General features: G+C 37.0%; 3 protein-coding genes across 12 annotated transcripts; 2 read left to right on the forward strand and 1 right to left on the reverse strand.

Annotated features, from left to right (window-relative positions):
* Positions 1-1,478: 1,478 nt before the first annotated feature.
* On the reverse strand, positions 1,479-10,938 carry LOC111261809 (ankyrin repeat domain-containing protein 16). 4 transcript variants are annotated; one of them, XM_022835612.2, is made up of 8 exons: positions 10,861-10,938; positions 9,823-10,062; positions 9,514-9,699; positions 8,939-9,064; positions 3,205-3,302; positions 2,332-2,741; positions 2,080-2,158; positions 1,479-1,589 (listed from the first exon to the last, which is right to left on the reverse strand). In XM_022835612.2, exons 2-8 carry the CDS (start codon positions 10,059-10,061, stop codon positions 1,510-1,512), a joined length of 1,218 nt encoding a protein of 405 aa, XP_022691347.1. In that variant the 5' UTR covers position 10,062; positions 10,861-10,938; the 3' UTR covers positions 1,479-1,509. The 4 variants fall into 4 exon arrangements, with proteins under 4 accessions (XP_022691347.1, XP_022691345.1, XP_086824976.1 ...); XM_022835610.2 differs by lacking the exon at positions 10,861-10,938 and adding an exon at positions 10,644-10,725; XM_086968850.1 differs by lacking the exon at positions 10,861-10,938 and adding an exon at positions 10,644-10,724 and having other exon boundaries at positions 9,514-9,672; positions 9,823-10,074.
* Positions 4,480-8,871, forward strand: LOC111261810 (translation initiation factor eIF2 assembly protein). Its single transcript, XM_022835615.2, has 7 exons — positions 4,480-4,859; positions 5,661-5,880; positions 6,342-6,437; positions 6,759-6,942; positions 7,138-7,273; positions 7,431-7,635; positions 8,408-8,871. Exons 1-7 carry the CDS (start codon positions 4,783-4,785, stop codon positions 8,699-8,701), a joined length of 1,212 nt encoding a protein of 403 aa, XP_022691350.1. The 5' UTR covers positions 4,480-4,782; the 3' UTR covers positions 8,702-8,871.
* LOC111261807 (ATPase family gene 2 protein homolog A) lies at positions 10,761-18,749 on the forward strand. Of its 7 annotated transcripts, none has more exons than XM_086968847.1 (15): positions 10,761-10,831; positions 11,425-11,491; positions 12,612-12,884; positions 13,465-13,619; positions 13,737-13,926; positions 14,282-14,453; positions 14,593-14,910; positions 15,216-15,369; positions 15,586-15,756; positions 16,133-16,270; positions 16,539-16,681; positions 16,986-17,209; positions 17,560-17,714; positions 17,929-18,093; positions 18,532-18,749. In XM_086968847.1, the coding sequence occupies exons 3-15, from the start codon at positions 12,632-12,634 to the stop codon at positions 18,700-18,702; spliced, it is 2,409 nt and encodes an 802-aa protein (XP_086824973.1). In that variant the 5' UTR covers positions 10,761-10,831; positions 11,425-11,491; positions 12,612-12,631; the 3' UTR covers positions 18,703-18,749. The 7 variants fall into 7 exon arrangements, with proteins under 7 accessions (XP_086824973.1, XP_086824975.1, XP_022691344.1 ...); XM_086968849.1 differs by having other exon boundaries at positions 10,764-10,831; positions 12,609-12,884; XM_022835609.2 differs by lacking the exon at positions 10,761-10,831 and adding an exon at positions 10,959-11,086 and having other exon boundaries at positions 12,609-12,884.
* Positions 18,750-20,380: the final 1,631 nt, after the last annotated feature.

Genomic DNA, 20,380 nt, shown 5'->3' on the forward strand with positions numbered 1-20,380 from the left:
TTTAGATCATTCCTATGGCTGTTTGAACTCTTAAAAGCCGTGACTTTGTTTACGCTCTCACTGTGGCTTATAGTAAATACGCTCCTTCATAGCGTACAACTAACTAGATGGAAAGTAGTTTTATTTTGTGCAACATGAAAAATAGATCGCCTCACATTAGAAAATAATTCTAAATATAGTAGCTCAGCAAATGAAACAATCGAAATATGCCTCTCATCGTAATAAACAGAACTCTATGCGAGTTCACAGCGTGCACAGGTGTGGGCCAATAGGTCACGTTTTTCTCGCTTGAAGTATTTTGCCATTTGCCCTTCGTCGCGAATGACCTGCGTGGGCAAAAAGAAGCCAACGAATTTACTCTCTCTCATCAGCAGCGTTTGAACTATTGCAGTGGTACGAATTAACGAAATAGTCGGTATGCTGCTACCTATTGATCTGCTGCACTTTCAGCTTCCGTTAAGCATTTTCCCAATCGCTCCGCTGCTAAAAAGCAACGAAGTTGTAGACAAAATCTGCTATGTAAATTCGTGAGTTGATATTATATATCTGATAAGCGAATCTAGTGATATTTTGCTTCTGAGCATATTTACACAGTTTGTTAGTTAGAAAACTCAGCTGATCTCTGATCAACTGTTGTATTGTTAATACTGTAGCCGTATGCAAGCGAGAATAATATTAAAACAAAACCTTTATACACGTATAAGCGCAAACTTTCTAACGTAGTAGGGCCCTTACAACAAATGCGACAACAGGAGACGATTGCGTGCAAAACAACAGATAAATATAAACTGAATCTGCGCAGAGCGGAATTTAGTATACGAAATGATAGAAAATATCTAAACTTTAACATTCGATAATGTAAATAAGAAAGAAAAAAAGGCGTTATTACGTGCGATCGCTCGAAAATGTTTTACTTACGAAAGTATTAAATGTATACATATCGACGTATTCACAGGTATACATTACTCATTCTGAACTGATAAACGACAGTGAGCGATGGCCGGCTATCCATCGTTCGGCTTGATGATCACAAGTTGGGAATTGATCGTTATTTATTTCAGACAATTCATTTCGCACTCAACTAGTACAACGAACACGTAAAAGTTACGAGTTCAAACAAGAAACAAAAAAAAACGTTGTGAAATTGTATCCACCCCCAAAGGTTTTTTCATGTATGCCTTTTTTTGATTTTTACCGCTTGCACTGAAATGCCAGTTGGGATCTACTATCAAGAAACTCTCAAATTATATGCGAACAGTCGCAAACATCACTACAAAGAAAATTTGATTTACAAAGATAGCTGACGTAGTAGAATATTTTTTGCTTCATAATACATATCTCATGCATCACATAATCACATTACCCTCCTAAATATCTTAGCTTATCTATCTATATATGACACATAGTCGATCATGTAATCCAATATATATATATATATATATATATATATATATATATACATAAGCAAACACAAGTAATTTTAGTAAAGGGCTAACAAGTATCCAATTTTTATTTAAGGGTTTTATCACGATGCTCATTTAAGGTTTCGAGAATTTGATCATTTTTGTATCTTCTAGCGATATCCATGGCTGAAAATGAAACGGAAATTTACTGTCTCAGATGTTATCCATTTCATCTTGCTAATGTACTTAAAATAACTATGACATACAGAAATGATTGCGTAGACATAAGGTTGAAGTAATGATTGCTGGCTCAAATGCCACTAGTTAAAGACCTATATCTTCAAGAAGCGTTCTTAAAATAACTGCTAAGCTATAGGCATAGGTATGTGTAAATACAGAGATGGCTCATCCTAATGAGACAGATATTTTTCATAGCAATTTGCTTACATTCATTAACTAAAGTCCAAATATCCGTAATTTAAATTGAGTTCAGCACATCTATCCCAGTATTCTAGGCAAAGGTGCTTTTCACAACAAGAAATCTAAAAGAAAAATTATCGGTTTTTTACCCCGGTAAATTTATGGATCAAATGAGTAAGTAAAATAGATACAAACAGCGCTAAAGATGTGTTATATACAAAAAAATAACCATGGACCTTGAATAAAACAAACATACCTGTATAATTCTCGCAATCTTTTACTTCGATATTCGCTCCAATGGACAGCAAATATTTTACAGTGTCAACGTGGCCCTCCTGCCGATTAGCAAAATCAGCTCGATGTCATGTTCTAAAACCTTTATTATACATATATACATATTGCTATGACGATGTTGTCGCAATCTTGTGGCTAGTTTCTATCAACGCAGCAGCCAAATTAAACTCTTTAAATGAGATTAAATTTTTTCAGAAAACTTGTAGATACGAACCCGTGCTGCAAGGTGTAGTACTGTTTGTCCGTTATCTGTTCTCCAATGTACGGTATTTACATGGACATCATTTCCATTGCGTGTATTTTTAGTCGAGGCTTTGTAGTTGTCTAGCCTTGATTCTATCGAATTTGTCTTCTTAACTGAAGCACCCATTACGCCGAGGAAATATCGGATGACTTCAGTAGATCCTGCCTGAGCAGCGATATGGAATGCATTTCGTCCGACTCCGTCTCGTTTATCAATGGCTGCACCATGCCCGATAAGAATGTCACAGCACTCGACCGAGTTGAAACGAGCTGCATCCATAAGAGGTGTACTTCCACATGAATCCTGTGCGTTCACTAGTTGGCCGTTCAGTCGACAGGCCGACACGATGAACCTTACAATTTCTGAATGGCCGTGTATGGCTGCGAGTGAAATTAGCATAGAAAACAGGAAAATACATTAGTTAATTTTAAACGAAAGGGGCCTATGGCTAAACAATGTTAAAAACAAGTCCTTGACCGTCTGAGTCATTACTTGGAATTAACTAAAATGGTGTTTCGGTTGATAATTAAATTCATTCTGTTTACAGACTGTTACAAGCAGAGATTCTTGTACTATCCTTACATAGGTTGACGCAAAACTCGTCTTTCACCTATATCATTTTTCTATCGAAGTACCGAGTGGTGAACGCACATGTCGCTATGAGCCCTTTAAAACGTTCAGACTTTATCTTGTTAACAATGGGTTACTATTTTCCTGAATTCTTTAAGCTGCTTTTTAGATTTTGTTGTTTTTGGATAAATATATAAATAGAGCGCACATTCAATGATGACAAATTTCAGGGAGTTCATGACTACTCGAAAGAAACTAGATTCAAAAGTTTACCAGCTGTGTGCAGCGGTGTTCTTCCGTTATAACTCTTGGTGTTCAAAAGGAATGGATCGTGTGCTAACAGGATCTTCAGCGACTCTAAATTTCCTTTCCTGCAATGCAAAGTAAATCGAAACCACTGTTTAGACATTCATTTTTTGGTCCTGCTAGGCGATCAAAGGCCTTTAAACCGCATATTCCTTCCAAATTTTTTGTGCGCACGATAAGTATGAAAGATAAAAGTAAAAGTCCTTGTCTCTTTTAACTTCATTACACCGCTTTGTTTAAGGTGGTTGTGGTCTGCCTTTTTCCAACTTGATTCCTTCGCCTAGTGATTCCTAGTTGTCCTAATCAGGTTGTCGTACTTTTTGGATTTCGAGGCAATTTTCTAGTGTCCTTATGCAATACTGATTCAAACATTGGTTGGTTACGGATCGGCTCGATCGCGCAAAAACGTTGCTTGCTACGACGGTACCGTAATTTGTCATGCGTAATATGTCAGTGAAAAGAACAAGCAGTATGCTAAATTAAAATACGAGTTTGCTATGCACCATCTAGTTCCATGCAGTGACGCGCAAATACTTTTTTACATTAAAAAAGATGTCTTTTTTAGATTTACGTTGTATTGACGCATCATCTCAGTGTAAGATAAAGAAATTCTCAGTTTTTTTTTGAAACATAAGGCTGAATAATAGGTTGAACTGCTTTCTAAAGGCTTCGAAAGATCATAAAATCGATTGCTATTACTACCACTATTATAACTATTATCACAATTTCGCTTGCAACAGACTTTGCAAAATAAATAAAAGGCGTCGATCTTACGCACAGCGCTGCTGTGAGGCATTCATTATATTACACGGCTCGCCCCAACGCTTTATGCCTTTTCCCAGAGACTAACATGACACACGTTACACGTCCGCCCAAGGAACGTGGCAAACACATTATCGCTAAACCGCACCGCTACCGTTGTGGCAAATTAATAAATAAAATATATGGAATGCTTGCGCTGTTCGGCCTATTACTTTGCTATCCTACTCCGAATATATCTATCTTAATATACTGTTGTATTATTTAGTAATTCACAAAATACATATACAATAATATGACTATGTTTGTCTTATTTCTCAGTGCATTCTTTTCGTGTATATTGTTTGGGATATTTATTAACAGCTTCCCAGAGTAACTTCCCAAAAAAATCAACCCGCAATCGTAACTTTTCTCACCCGCGACACTTGCCTCCTCATTGATGCGGCCGCACGCAGCGTCAGCAAAATCATCAACAGCATCATAACCAACAACACGAAGTGGGACTATCAAGTGGACCCGTGGAGGCTGAAAATGTGGTGTTGTTTTTCAACTTCGTCCATTTTGTCGTTCATTCTAAATCGCTTCAGAATTCGTTTCTGATCTTTCCGCTACTCTTTTACATTTTGTTCGTTTTTGGATGAAAACAAAAAGAAAGATAACAACAAACAGACAGGGGGATTTTCCCGGTAGTCAAAACGCGACGTTTCGCTGTCGCGCAGCTAATCATTCGTCGATCTTGTGAACAAATTTAAAGTTGATTAAGGGTGCTCACTTTGACCAGTCGAAATGGCGGAAGCAAATGGCAGCCATAGCCTTCGAACAGTCAGCCGTAGTGAGATAATGCAGTGCAGTTTTCCTGTGTGGTACGCTTTCAGCTGATACGTTTGTTGGCTAACTTATAATTCACATAGAAATATTTTAGCATCAAAAAAGCAAAATACACTTACAAATATTTTCGAACTTAAGAAATTTCCCAGAATTTGGTAGCCAAATATAGCGGTATTAAAGTAATATTTAAGGCGTAACTTAGAACGCGTTTCTTCAGTACAATGAAACATTACTGAACCATAAAAATTTGGTTTTGATGCTTGCAACATATTGTGGTAAGCAAATGCAAGCGAAAAACAACAGTCTTTAAAACTGATAGTTTACTATTTTTATACCGAAACGCTTTTTAATAACAATGTTACGTTTATGTCATTGAATCATATTGTTTATGACTTTAGGCATTTTAGAAACAAACATTGTTTCTGACTGACATTCTAGTTACCGCCGTACTCTTTGAGCCACTCGAAAAGCAAATACCATCGATTATCACAATCTGGCGCAACTACAAACTGCATCTAAATACTTAATGAGAAAAGACATAGTCTAGCGATATATGCCTCCGTACCGCCAACGAGAACATCATTTGTAAATTAAAAAATACAGCACCAAAATAACGCAGTAGTTAGTTTGATGTTGTATTCTTTCGCGTAAATTAACAGCAAGCTATTGCCGAGCCCAAACTACACTCGTCTACTTATTAGAAATCAGAATGCGATTCTTCATATCTTTATCACACACAAATTAGCGTCTGTCTTAGCGTGTTTATCGTGAACAACATTCATTAATAAAAAGGTTGGTCTCATTGACTCGGCTACTCAACACTTGTACTTGTTCAGGTATTACCAGTTCGAGAAAGTGACCCCATTGTCGTTTATCACGCCACTCCCGGCGGACTTCGTCGAATATTTGCTTTCGGATGATACTCTCCGATTGCCCGGTAAGCCATATCAGTGGAACCGGAAGACACAAAAGGACAACAGTCAAGAGGACAACGACTCTGATGTATCTTGGTCGGACGTAGAAGATGACGATGAGCTCGGTGAAGGTGCAACCGACGTAAGTCATATTTTAACTTGGATTAACTTGTGTACTAAACGACGTGAAGAGATTATTTATAAAATCGTATACTAAACAGGAACTAAACCATATGCACCATAAATCATGTCTAAGATTATTTGAAGATTGTTGGTACCGTTAAAAGTACGGTTTTTAGATCCCACTACCGCAAAATGAACAGTACATTAATTTTTAGAATGACTCAGACCCCTTACGTCATACGTCATACACCTAAATTTTATAAAAATTGTATACTTCAAGTGCTGTAATCGCAAATACAAAAGCTGCATTCGGTATATGAGTACAAGACATGTCAATACGCGAAAACGTCTTGACTGCTAGCTACCCAGAGAAATAAAACGCATGATTTGTGCTTGAACTCTGTATAAAGGTTATAAGAACTGAAGATAACCCTAAATATTTCTGCTAGTTTACTATGTATTTCATGTTATTTCATATAGGTCCCTGCCTTCGAAAAGCTGTCGCGTTGGGTTTCGAAAAAAATCCGAAAGTTAGGCGGCCGTTGCTTTCCGAAATTGGACTGGAGCTGCCCCAAGGTAAAATCCACAGCTGCTGCTATATAACGCATGCGTAGAACACATTAACCGTATCGGAAAAAAATGGCTGAATGTTTGTTATGTTCAAAATGTTACTTAATATATGTATCTTTAATTTTGTTTCCTAACGTTTCCAATTTATAGGAAATTATTAAAGACGGGTAAACATAAATAATAATCTCAAGATGTTTCATCAAACTTCTTGTATTATGTCGAAAGCATTTTAGTATTCGAATTTATTATAAAATCGTTAGGGTGCAAGCGTTCTTATTAATTATTTATTGATGATATTTGTGTGAATTTGTGACTATTTTATTCTAGGATGCATCTTGGATAGGCCTTAACAATTCACTAAGCTGCAGCACTTTTGTGGATGTGTGCCTTCTGTTAAAAAGTTCATCATTTGTGATCCACGATCTTACAAATCCATTCGAATATTGTGACGACACAATTCCACTGGATACCGCATGTCACGAAACGGTTGCTGAGAACATTATAGGCGGAGGTATGCAGAATTCTAATCGAAAGAATATTAAAATAAGTAGACAAAAAAAATAAGGTCTATTTTACTTCGTAATGTTCTTGTATACAAGCAAATCGATTTTTTGTCATTAGTAATTATGCTGCTATATTTGTATAAATAATTGTTATGTACAAAGCTCGACAAATATCACTCCATTAACCTCTGCAATAACCGCAGAAGCTGCTTCGTGCATACCTCACCATCTGGTACTACGAAAATGGGTAGAAATTGAACCCTCATTTGAATTCCGTTGTTTTGTTCACCACCGGGAACTGACTGCTATCTCGCAGAGGGAAATCAGTCAGTATTACGGGTGAGTTGTAATTCTTCGGATTTTCATTTTTATGATTTGTAATAAACCGCTAGGGGCACTTTGCTTTTTCAAGGGTATTAAGCTCTTTTGCAGATAAACAGTTGATTATATTTTTGGTTTGCTAAAGTTTGATATTTTTATTGACCCGTTCTTATAGGTACATCATCGAGCAACGGGATCAGATTGTAAATGACGTAATGTCCTTTTTCAAGGAATACATTCAAGACCGTTTCCCTCTAGAAAATTACACCTTTGATGTATATCGTTCACGCAAGGACTACGTTCGACTACTCGATTTTAATCCTTTTTGCGCTCAAACCGATGGACTACTTTTCGATTGGAACGAATTATATAAACTGAAGGTAAGAAGTTAATTGATAAATAGTCTCAAAGCAGCGTTTCTGGCAACTGATACAAAAGGAAAGTCCAGCCCTTGACCAAGCTATAATTATAATAAGAATATCAAATTAAACATAAAGCAGAACGTTTGCTACAAGGCTAGAGTTGTGTTCGTCTGTCATGCATATGTAATAGCTCGTGTGCGATTTGGACCGACAAATCTTCAAATAGAGCATCTTTGTCTAAAACATTTGATCAAATTTAAAGAACATCAATTTTTTACTTTATCGGTGCAATAGAGAGGTGGCCAGGATTCCAGAATAGCGAGCGCAAAACCCCATATTTGATTCCCAACTAAGACTCAGCAATCCTTTCTAAATATTTGAATTCTAAATCACCTCATTACAAAATCACATCTTATCAGTCTGATTATCATTACACTTCGCATCTTTAGTAAAATCAGAAGTTGTCTTCCATATAATATGATATTTCGCAAATGATAGATCGTCTGAGAATTTTCAACCATTACAAATAACCGTTTTTAAGCAGAACGAGGCACAAAAGTTACATTCTTGATTAATCAAGCGGTTACGAAACCATTTTAGATTATCTTCGCTTAGCCACTGTCCATTACTCTTATCATAAATTGTTCTAGATGATGCTGCTGAAAGATGACTGCATAGTTCCTTTCGCCCTAACACTAAATTTGCTTCTAGAGCAATAATTCTCTTAAAGAAATTAATTTGTAAAGTTTTTTTTCAATTCGTTTTTCTCTCGTATATATGTGTCTAATAGGCGGATAATGATCAACCGGAGTTCCGTTATCACACTGATGGTGTAAGCCTTCGACCGGGAAGCTACCGGCAGTACTCGTTGCCGGACGATGTTCTTCACTTTTCAAACGGCTCAAGTGCCGAAAAGCTTGTTGATCTTATGAGAATACATGACGTCCAGAAGCCAAAAAAAAGCGAAAACCTACCCAAACGCGTAGCAAAAAAAAGCACAGGAAAAAATTCTACTGAAAGTGGCACCGCTAAAGATAGAACATATAGTAGCAGCAGCGCGACGAGTTCAGGTAGTAAAAACTAAATGATCAAATATTTGTTCTGATCAGCTATTGCACTCTAAAAGAAGGCAGTGAGCAATGCTAGTGCAAATTTTGAAGAAATTATTTTTCTTCGGCACTCTGACGCCCGAAGCGATGGAGAATACACGGTAATAAGTTAATAAATGTATTACGCAGTGTTTTGAGCAACTTATTACTATTATTGTTAGTTTTTAGGCACGTAATCTAGTGTAAGTAGTAGCACAATGAAGGAAAGTTACCTTGTACAAATATGAAACGGCGTCCAGCCATCCTTGTTTCTTAGATCTGTTCTGGCTCCATTTTGTAAAAGAAGCTTAACCATGGAAACGTTATTAGATCGGGTACACGCCAACATCAGTGGAGTCCTATAACAGAAGTTGGGCGCAACATTAGATTCTAGAACGGAAAAAACCAACCGTAATAAAACGAAAGAACAGTTTTATAGATAGAAGCTTGAGGTTTTTACAGCTCAGTGCATAATTGCTGCATTAGCTTTTACTCGGTATTTATTTTTTCTTTGCTTCATTTATGGCCAATACTAATTTCAGAATGCTATCAACTACATATCAGAAGAACTACAACATCTAATATTTTGTATGCTCGAAATATTTTGAAAATCGTATGCTGCTGTTTGCAAAATAGATCTAGGTAGATTATGCGCAATGACCTGTAATCGGTTGCACCATGTATATAGTCAATTAATTAACCAATGAGCAACGCGGTATATTCGAATATATCAAAATATTTCGAGACTTTTGTATAAATTTTCTTGGAGCGTAGTAGTGAGTATACGATATTTAAATATTCTTCATACCAATCAGCTCTTTTAAGAACATCCACTGGCGTTCCACGATCAATTAGGTATTGAGAAACTTCGCATTGAAGAGCTTGGACGGCTTCGTGAAGTGCGCATTTACCGTCCTGATTAGTTGAAGTCAGCAGATAATCTAACTTGAGATATTCCAAGAAAAAGCTCAGGGAAAAGTAAAAATAAAAAGATCTAGTTTATTTGTGTACCATATATTTTGTAGAAAAAATGTACTTTCTGCACACTTGCAAGGTATATGTGTGGACTAAATTTTGAGAGAAAGTGGTAAGGCAAGCTAACATTTTGTAAGCTTACCGGATGACGTTAACGTTGCCATTACGTGCAGCGACATGCAGCACGCTATCCAAAGATGCCGGTTGCACTAAAGTTCGGCTGTCCCACGTTGCCTGCGCTTGTTCTGGTGTATATGCCGACCACTTCGTTATATTTCGGATCAGTAATCCTCGAGGTAGGCAGTCTAAACTTCCATTCTGTGCTGCTTGGAAGAGAATCTTTCGCTGCTCTTTAACCGCACCTGATTCTTTTTTGCCCATTCTGAAGTGTCAACTAAACGGTGTTTTATAATCTACAGTACCTCGTTTATCTACGAAATACAATAAGGTAGGGCTCTGTGAAACAACTTTATCGTGTACATTGAATCTGAACGTGAACTTGAACAGAAGAACGGTTACCCTTATGTTATTTATGATAGCGTAGAGAATATTTGACAAACATAAATACAACCAATTAATCAGAGATTGAGCTTTTTTTTTTACTTAAAACCTCAACCTTGATAATATTGTATACTTCACATATGATTTTTTGCATTACAAGTTTTTTAAATTCGAGCGTTAGCCGCCGTACGCAATTAAAATCTATTTTTATCATCAAATACACCTTTATTGCTTTAAAGATAAGCCTGACCGTTATTTAAATATAGGTTTCAATTTTAACTTGCCTTTTATTGCTTTTTAAATCATAATATTTCTTTACCTTTAGTAATGACTACATCGTTTTTAATATCTCGTATATGCTCTATGAGGAGACAGTCAAGTTAATAATTATAGTGAAAAACAGACTTTTATTTAGGTTATTATTAATGACATAAATATACAAGCAAATACAAAGGGGTATACCTCGTAAAAATCGAATTCAGCTCATGATACCTCTCTGTTTACGCACATATGGTACATTCAAAGTTCGAATGTTTATTTTTAGCAGTTCTAATGATTTCGTTAAGAACCCAGACACGCACATAATCGACTGTCACTGATCGACAACTGCAGTTCATTGGACGCGAAAGCATTTTAATCTGAAAATAAAGGTGTGATTCTCTGTAACTTGGGTACTCACCCCGAACGCTATCAGTTATTGTTTCGGTAGATTCTGAGCAATGTGTACAGGCTGCTGGATAGAGTCACATTCTATTCCTTCTAACTGTAAACAAAAGCAGACACATTTATAGGAAAATGGAACGCGGTTTTAGCTTTTATGCATCATATAATAAACCTAACTAAAAAGTGTACCCAGCAGGAAATCTTTACCACATTTGAAATTGTGCGAAGTACGACTAGCGAGTGTAAGTCGAGTGCACAAAGCAGGACATGACATGGCTTAACGAAGTCTCTGTGCAATAAATACGTACACCATTTGTACGTTTATCATAATAAACTTCAGAGTCGGGTACAACCTTTAGAATATATTCAATATTCGCATATAACGGTGATACTTATTAATCAGCTGTTGCACGGCACACACGCATCCTTCACCGCACGCCGTACTTCGTACGGAAGGAGTTTGCTATGGTGATCAACTACTTGTATATAAACCATTTATAATTTCGATATCGGGGTTTCTAAATTATAAATAGTCAGCTTTTACATATTTGTTTGGATTATGATTCTTTGAAATTTTCAGAAATTGCTTCCAATTTATTCGACACGTTTGCACATCAACTGTGGAACAGTCCATCAAGGCCATTGAGGTTAGAATATTTATTTCATCACAATCTATTACAGCTTTTTACTGTACGACAGAGAATAACAAAAATTGGCAAACGGCATCATCTTGTATTTCTTTTCCAATTAAACTTAGTCCGTTTGGTTTGTTAATGAATTAGGATGAACTATTATTGACCGCTCGTATCTGCACAACGAAAGCGCAAATGGGTGTAAGTGAGTAGGAGGAAGTATTCAACAAAATATATTTAGCTAGTAAAGAAGTATACTTTTTACATTTGAAATGATAAAAACATAGATTACTAAGCAGTGATTTAGTAAGTTTATGCGAAAAACCTTAGTATAAAGTCACTATGTTAAATAGTACTACATATATTAATGTCTGTATGATTACTTATCGCTAAATGCTTTATGTCATCGTTACATTGTACGTACAGTGTCCACATTACAATATAATGAACTGATTACGCAACAAACCTTGGATTAAACGTCACATACAATTTCTTACGTAAAGCGTTAACTGCTGAAGGCTAGATTATCTGAGCTGAAGATTAGACGGTCAATAAATGCAGAATAATACCGACTGGGTATCAGTTTAACTAATTTGAAGCATTGTAAAGCTTGATAGAATCTATTATATTACAAAATTGTGTCAATACAGTTACTTCTCTGATAACTTTGGTATTTCGTCAAGGTTTTATTTGCATTTATTTGCATTAACAATGTAGCAGTTATGGAGTTCGGCCTTAGCAACCAAACTTACTTACTTTGTGGTCGTAAAAAATTGACGTCGTAGAAGAAAAAGCTCAGTTATTGCAATAGTGACATGATCAGGTATCCAACTTGCAACCGTAACCTTTTGGTTTCGACCTCTACCTGAAAATCGTAATGGTTTAAATGTGCCCAATACATAATATTTGTTTATCGTCTAATATCTAATAACAAATTGGTTCTTGATTTGCCACAGACAGGTAAACAATTAAGCCAGTACCAACATAGGAGATTTGGCTGTATAGAAAAATATAGAATCCCTTGACAACTAAATTATGTGTGAGCATCTTTTTAGTTAACGTTTTTTAGTTTAAACGTATTTAGCTTTCTGTTATTATGTAGTATTTACTACATGTGTTATTTTGCTTTCAGTAGTATCCAAATTGCGGTTCAAAATGACAACTACTCCTACCACAGGCAACAGCGGAAATAAAAAGAAAGAAAATATTAAGAGTGATTTCATGAAATGCAACAAATGCTCGATCATTATCTTGCCCAAAGATCGTGAGAAGCATCTACACACTGTTGTCGATGGTGACGGTTGTCAAACAGATCTGAGCGCAAAAGAGTTAGGTTTTGATAACACTAACTACGATTTCATCCGTAATGGGACGTTGTTTGTGACTGTACGCGAACTTCAGAATAAGGGTGAGTGCATTGGTTATCTGTTGCTGCAAATAGGTATTAGTAGTTATCCTCACGCCCTTGCTTCATTATGCATATCATCGAGATGGTATATATCCGTTTAATAAAATGAACCGGAATTAATTTCGGAGTTTTTCACAAGTCACGGTTCATGTCTGCAGAGTAAGCGTCGCTAAAATGCACTTAAAAAGGCATTTTGTCTTTTTTAATTTTTGTTTATTCGTCATATTTTATTTCTTCTCTATAAAAAAATAGATGCGAGATCGAATCCATACGTTCTTGTGCGATTCACACGTCCCGATACATTAAATGCCGAAAGTAGTCATTTTTACTTGACGGAGAATCTCTTTCGAATAACCCACAAATACAATAAACTTAATAGAAGGGAATTTTGAACCTTAAATTTTTACGCATTTCTAGAGAAAATAGCAGGTCTGATCAAATTAGTGCAAAGCTACGAAGCTTTAATAACCTGCCTTTCAGACGCATTGTCGTTACCTGTGTTGTAAAAAGTATGCGTTCTTCAAGTACAGTAAATTCATATTGGAATTCGCATAGTGGATTTCTTGTATCTTCATTGCAGATAATCTCCTAGGAGAACTTTCAATGTCTCTTCAGAGGCAGATCTTGCTTGTAAGTCCGTTCACGTTGAAAATGGCCAATATTGCAGTAAACGATTATGTCATCGTGACCAATGCACGGGGACACGCATCACTTCGAATAGTCTGGCCACACATGGTACGCTAATATTTATATGTATGCATATAAACATAGTGCCGAGTATACAGTACAGAAATAAATATATTTTCATGTTAGTTATGCGTCCTGTTTCTCATAATATGCCATGGCCTGCAGGCGGCGCCTCTGTTATCTGCATATCCGCTACTACAATGCGATGAATTTTCTCCTGCGAGCCGATTATCTATCAGTCGCTTCGATGGTAACATACTTGAGGCATCAACATTAGAAGTTGAACAGGTAGCTGGGATTGAGATTTCCGAAGAAATCCAATCGCTGGTTCTCGATAGATTACGAAGAACACACGGTAAGAAAGTTTCGTACATTATTTTTAGAAGATTCAGTTGATTTATTAATGTTTCCAAATAACCTTTAAAAATCACTACTCGCCCTGTTACACTTACGGCATTGATTGAGAAGATTTATTTTATCAGTATAACACACAGTCAGCGGTACACTGCGATGGTAACCTGTTCGAAGAATCTCTAATGTTCTGTTCTATTTTATAGGCTATTTATGTTTACTTTGTATGCTTACTAATTTTGATAGTTCTGTGCTGTTTTCAAGGAGAAATTAAGTTATATTTATCAAATGTTCGGTGTAACTCACGGAACCCACGGGTGCTCTATGCGTGAACTGTGTACCTTTTATATATATTGCAGATGCTACCGTCGTGCATTTGGGAGAGGAAATTCGATGTAATCACTATTGTGAGTCGTACACGTTGCGGATAGTGGCTGCCGAGAGTAAAGATCTCAGGTTGGAGACGTCGATGGCGGCACTCAGCATTAGATCCCCAGACAAGGACATTAAGGCAATGGACACATACTATAGGTACGTTTTTACCTTCAAGGCTTGTACGTCTTCTAATGTGTTTATTTGTTTAGGCCTCTAGATGGCCTGATATACACTACTGAACGGAAGAGAAAATTGTTCTCATTGTTTTCATTTCTGTATGTGTATGACCAAGCAGGATTACTCACAATACTGAATTCAGTATACGACGTAAACAAGTCTCAGTTGAGGATACTGACCCCTCACAAGCGCAGAATAAGAATAAAATTACATTTGAGGATATTGGAGGCTTGCAATCTGCAAAGGCATCCCTTAAAGCTTTTGCTAGTATTACCACTAGTGGATTGAAACAGCTGGCGAGGATTGGCGTACGGCCACCACGTCGCATCCTTATCATTGGTCCTTCAGGTACTGGAAAATCGATGCTCGCTAGCGCTTTTGCATCGCAAATAAGCATTAATATCTTCGAAGTAACCGTACAGGATCTTATCGGCAGGTAATTTGACAGGTTCGCAGTTTTTTTCGTATTTGGTATATTATTTGCATACATCATGACATATCAGAGCCTGGTCAGCCTAGGATATAAGGCATTGTCTCCAACCGTTAAGTAAAGTTAACCATCGTTTGCCAATACATAATTTCTTTCTGTCTATTAGATTTGTTCGGTTTAAACTTTAGAATCGGGTCAAATTTACAGCGTCCAGTGAATATAGATAGCAAAGTGCATGGAGCAATAAATATTAAGTAAAGAAAAACATACATGTGCTGAAGTTCACATTTTTTTACGATACATCAAACCAGTGAGGAGTCTCCTGGGGCCGCGGCCGCTCTTCTGAAAAAAGCTCGGCATAAACTCATTCTGTTGGACAACGTGGAGTGTTTTCTGGGTGGCAAGCGCGATGCTAGAGATGGATATGCGAGAATTAATGCGTTTATCAGAGTTTTGCCGCCTCAGGTTGGTCGTCATTGTGCCTTTTTTTTTAAATAATATACGCTTTAAAAGTTTGTTGTGCCACTCATGCAAAGAAAATGATGTCTGAAAAGAAAAAAATTAATTCGACAGAATTCAGCTGAGATTCTGGTGTGATTCCGATACACAGTTTTGATGCCCTTTAATCTTAGCTTTAATTGGTCCCACAATATATTAACTATGTGTTTCATGTCGCACAAGAGTTTTGTGATCGCCACCAGTGGCCGCGTCTCTACACTTGATGAGGCGGTTAGGGGTTTATTTGATGCGGAGATCGAAACAGCAGTACCTAAAGTCGAGGAAAGGCTTGAAATACTCAAATTAATGCTACGGAAATTTTCACATCATCTTAAAAGCAGCGAGATCGACGAGGTATATAGAAATTTTCCGACAGAGTAACTGAAACCTAACTAAACTAACTAACTACTATTTAGGTACCTTTATAAGTAAACGTTAACATGTTAGTCTTTACACATCTCATTAATAGTAAAGCATTTCAGTCGAATCAGAATTTGGCATGCAATACTCACCGCATAGTCCTGATCGTCTTTGAATGTTAAAAATTATGGTTAGTCTTTTCAGAAGAAATTCTAAAAAAATGATTTAGTTAATGAAGACAGTGATTATAAAATGCAAACTGTGCGGACAACGACATGTATATAGGTTTAATATACAACCTTAGCGCTTTAAGGCAGTAGTTTCCCCTATAAAAGGCTTCTATTAACTTGTATATGTACAATTATTACAGATCAACAGCACTCTCCATGGCTACACAGGTGCGAACTTAGAGTCCTTAATAAGGCACGCAGTTGTCTCGAGAATGACAGAGAAAGGTGAAAACCAAGCAGGGTTTTTGGAAAACGAGGATCTAAAGAAAGCTTCAAAGGTGCGAAAGAAAACGTAAATTAAGCCTAATAAAATAATTAAAATTGGGGGTAGAAATCGTATTCTAACTGTGATATCTAAGTTACAGCTAGGGTGGGTGGGGGTTGGGGGAGCGGGGGCGGGGGGGGTTAAGCCAGATGAGCATAAGGGGAGATCAGCTTGCTGGATGTAGCGCAAATCAATGCAAAAAGTAAGAGTGTTGTAATTCTAAATAGAATATGTAGGTTGTGATAACACCGATTGTGACTTTCGATATCAATGATGACCAGATCGTGACGGCAACACCGATGCGTGAAGTTGTGTTAGATATTCCCAAGGTCTACTGGTCTGATATTGGTGGTATGGAGAAAGTCAAGCAGAGGCTGAGAAAAAGCGTGGAGTGGCCTCTGCTTCATAAAGACGATTTTAGAAGGTAATTGTGCATAAAAGACATGATCAAATAATTGCTCAGTCTCAAGTGAACCTTGTATGCCAATTTTCTGTATCAACTTGACGTCATTTTGTTCGGAACTTTCTATATTAGATTTTACCTATAGGAAGCTAAAAATATGTGTTGAATAGCGATGAACAGCACCGTTTCGCGTGTTTCTTAGGACTCATTATTTTTATAATTAAAGAGTTTAATAAAAATTTGGATTAGTTGTCGAGTTGAGCAAAATTCTTGTTGATATTTTATGAATAAATCCAGTTACCAGTTTTTATTGATTTCTGCTTAGAATGGGGATAAAACCTCCGTCAGGGCTTCTCATGTACGGCCCACCCGGATGCGCTAAAACGATGATCGCACAAGCATTAGCCACTGAGAGCGGACTGAACTTTCTGGCTGTCAAAGGTCCAGAGTTATTCTCTAAGTGGGTCGGCGACAGTGAGCGAGCAGTAAGAGATCTCTTCAGGAAGGCTCGCGCTGCAGCCCCTTCTATTGTGTTCTTTGATGAAATAGGTGAGCTCGGCATTGGTACGTCTTCGCTCACGATTCGTAGCTACCGTACTGATAGAAGACGTCAGTTTATGGAAAACTTAGGAAAACTGATATAGTCTAATTTAATCATCGGTTAATCGTTAATTATAATGAATTATATATATATATAATTCGTTAGTTATAATTATAATTAAGAGATAGATCAGTTGTCCCCTACGTTTTTGAATTGTCAAGATGGTTATCACTCGAACAAATCTGTTTTAGTTTTGAGGTTAAACATTTTGTGAGTACTATATACTTATTTTGATCATAAAATTTACCATGAGCTTATGCGATAGATTTTATATATAATATTCAATTCTAATTTACAGATGCAATTGGTTCAGAACGAAAAAGATCTTCCGGAGGAGGCAGTGTTGTCGGCGATCGGGTTCTCACACAGCTTCTCACTGAAATAGACGGAATCGAGGCTTTGGAAGGTGTCATGATAGTGGCGGCAACAAACCGACCGGATATTATCGATGAGGTATCGAACCAGAACACAATGTTGCCGACAGCAAAAGCTTCTTATAGACACTTTATATAATATATAACTACATCAATTTTCTGACACTGTAGCAAAAGGTTCGTATCGGGTAGGTACGGCATCTAAGACTTAGGCCCTTTGCTAATATTTCAATACGGGTCGAGATATATTAATGACATAGATGCGTGCGAAACTACACTTTTCCCCAAAATAGGCTCTACTTCGTCCAGGTCGCTTAGATTCCGTAGTTTATGTCCCTCTCCCTGATTTGGCGGCCCGTCGAGAGATATTGCAGATCTGCTTCAAGAAACATCCTGTCGATAGTAAAGTTCAGTTGGAAGACGTCGTTAACTGGACGAGTGGCTACTCCGGAGCTGAGGTATGAAACGTAATCGTCAATATGATGTAATTACTATCAGTTTGAAGAAATACTGAGTCTAATTTTGGTTCAAAGCGATTATACCCTTTTCAGATTACGAAAGACCCTTTTCAGTCAGTAATCAACAAGGTTATACACGCCAACGCGTGTTTGATATCGTCTGACTTAATTATCGGATCGTGTGATCGTATTTAACAATCGCAGATCACTTTGCTTTTTAAAAATTAGCAAGCCAATGCCGAGCTTGTATGTACAGCAACGAACGATTTGCTAGAGATGATTAGTTAAACAGTTGTTGCACAAATTGTGGGCACTCTCAACTCGGCCATTAGAGGAAAAAGTTTCATAAAACGTTATTGAGATGAGTGTACATTGGTATACGTTCTTAATTTTTTTTCTCATAATAAATTTGTTTCATAATAAATTTGGATCGGGCAGATTGTGGCACTAATGCAGGAAGCAGCCATCGAAGCGTATGAAGAGCACATGACTATGCAGAACGTGTCAACATGGCATATCGAGAAGGCACTGACAATCGTGACACCCAGAATTACAAACGAGTCAGTAGCTTTCTACGAACGCTTTCATAAAACGTTCAGCAAAAAATAAATTTGAGAAACAAATTGTTGAATAAATAGAGTACTTTTTTTTTTAAACATCTGTTTCCTTTCATCCTATAATTAGGCGCTTACTTAAAATATATTGAGAATGGACAGAGAACACGTAGGCGTTTCTTTTTTTGCTTTTAACATGGTTAATCACTTTGCAAATTTAAGTTATTTATCGTTGCTAGTAGTACGAATTTACCTCAATATCAGACAGAGTATACAGAAACGTTTAGGACATTTTGCATCATATGAGTTATATTGAACTTATACAATTAACCTGACAGATTTGCTAGATGCCCTAAAGATGATATCAAAGGGTAACAAATGGTATGATCGACCACAATTTTCCTCGTATCTGAAGCACCTATATGTATCGTTAGGTTCGTGCCAGCATCGTCTTCTGCAGAGTCTATCATAGAACCCATGCACGGAAGAGCGAATAGCGACATGCCAGTTAGCCGATTTGTTTTTTTTGTACTCGTTGTTCTTAACTGCTTTCCAACCAATGAAACTTCCATCGGTCGCTACGAATTTTTGCTCCTAGCTTTTAAGGCTGGCCTTCCAGTCTCCCGTTGCTGGCAATCAAAAGCGACGACGTATGCCCTTGAACAGCAATAATGAATCGATTAGCAGACACGCAAAGCGATTTTGGGGAGCATATGAAGACTCAATGCTCTTTTGAGGAAGGAGGGTCTGACGCGATCTAATTGACTTGAGAAAATTGCGATTTTCCCAAGTGACGCGTATCTCATACGTTGCAATAGGAGCTACTTGGACATCGAACAAGCTGAGGATAGTTGCGAGAGACAAGCGATGAAGTCTATGCGAAAATGCTGCGAAATGTTGCGAAGTCGAGCGAAAATGCTGTGCTATAGGCTAGAAAATCTTAACTAGATGTTGCCATTATTTTATAAAGACTTTATCAAGATGAAACAAATATCATTTGAGTAAATAATTTATGCACTATTAAGATAAGTCATGCTTTATTCCAATTCATAGATGTTCTAATGTTTAAACGTTTCATGATGAAATAGTAAATGTTTCGCATTTTGATTCCTAACTGCATGGCATCTATGCTTGGAGTTTACGGGTGCCCGTCTGCAACCGATTTTTTAAAGAGTGAGCTAAATTTCGTTTTACCAACTATAGCATCAATATTTAAGATACCCAGGACAGCGATGCAATGTTATGTTGCTGTGTAGGTAATCGCGCATTTATCAGAGACATTGCGTTTTCAACATGCAACTTACCAGTTGTATATAAGGTCTTATTTCTATTAAACCTGCGCCATTTAATTATGTTATTTATATTATTTAACAGTGGGATCATGGTTTTTCGCGTAAAAAGCGCAATTCTCGGAAACAACTTAACATTCGGCGGCTACCTTATAAATGAATTAAGTATGCCCTACCAAAAACAACGACGTATGAATATGTTGACCTCCTATGAAAATGTACTACTACCTATTAAGGCTAGCACGTATAAAAACGTTAGATAGTTAAAAAAAAGTACCGCCGTAGACCCTCAGAAATTCATAGCAGTTGATACATCAAATACAAGTATATACAAGATCAAATGCAGATTGCGTTTAAATTTCAGGCTGCAATTATGGCACAAGGAGAACCTTAATCACACATTTAAAAATACCACGCTTTTTCGATAAATTTAATTTTCCGATT

This window comes from Varroa jacobsoni, unplaced genomic scaffold (genome assembly GCF_002532875.2).
Source record: "Varroa jacobsoni isolate VJ856 unplaced genomic scaffold, vjacob_1.0 scaffold_596, whole genome shotgun sequence".
In the NCBI taxonomy this organism is placed as follows: domain Eukaryota; kingdom Metazoa; phylum Arthropoda; class Arachnida; order Mesostigmata; family Varroidae; genus Varroa; species Varroa jacobsoni.

Excerpts from the sequence above, each read along its gene's own strand:
- LOC111261809 (XM_022835612.2), bottom strand. The coding sequence starts at position 10,061 with ATGGGCAAAAAAGAATCAGGTGCGGTTAAAGAGCAGCGAAAGATTCTC. Across the intron at positions 9,065-9,513 it reads GTTCTTAAAAGAGCTGATTG|GACTCCACTGATGTTGGCGT; the intron begins GTATGAAGAATA and ends CTTCTGTTATAG. Across the intron at positions 2,742-3,204 it reads AACACCGCTGCACACAGCTG|CCATACACGGCCATTCAGAA; the intron begins GTAAACTTTTGA and ends TTTCACTCGCAG.
- LOC111261807 (XM_086968847.1), top strand. The coding sequence starts at position 12,632 with ATGACAACTACTCCTACCACAGGCAACAGCGGAAATAAAAAGAAAGAA. Across the intron at positions 14,911-15,215 it reads GTACAGGATCTTATCGGCAG|TGAGGAGTCTCCTGGGGCCG; the intron begins GTAATTTGACAG and ends ACATCAAACCAG. Across the intron at positions 18,094-18,531 it reads GTGGCTACTCCGGAGCTGAG|ATTGTGGCACTAATGCAGGA; the intron begins GTATGAAACGTA and ends TGGATCGGGCAG.
- LOC111261810 (XM_022835615.2), top strand. The coding sequence starts at position 4,783 with ATGGCGGAAGCAAATGGCAGCCATAGCCTTCGAACAGTCAGCCGTAGT. Across the intron at positions 6,943-7,137 it reads TGAGAACATTATAGGCGGAG|AAGCTGCTTCGTGCATACCT; the intron begins GTATGCAGAATT and ends CAATAACCGCAG. Across the intron at positions 7,636-8,407 it reads ACGAATTATATAAACTGAAG|GCGGATAATGATCAACCGGA; the intron begins GTAAGAAGTTAA and ends TGTGTCTAATAG.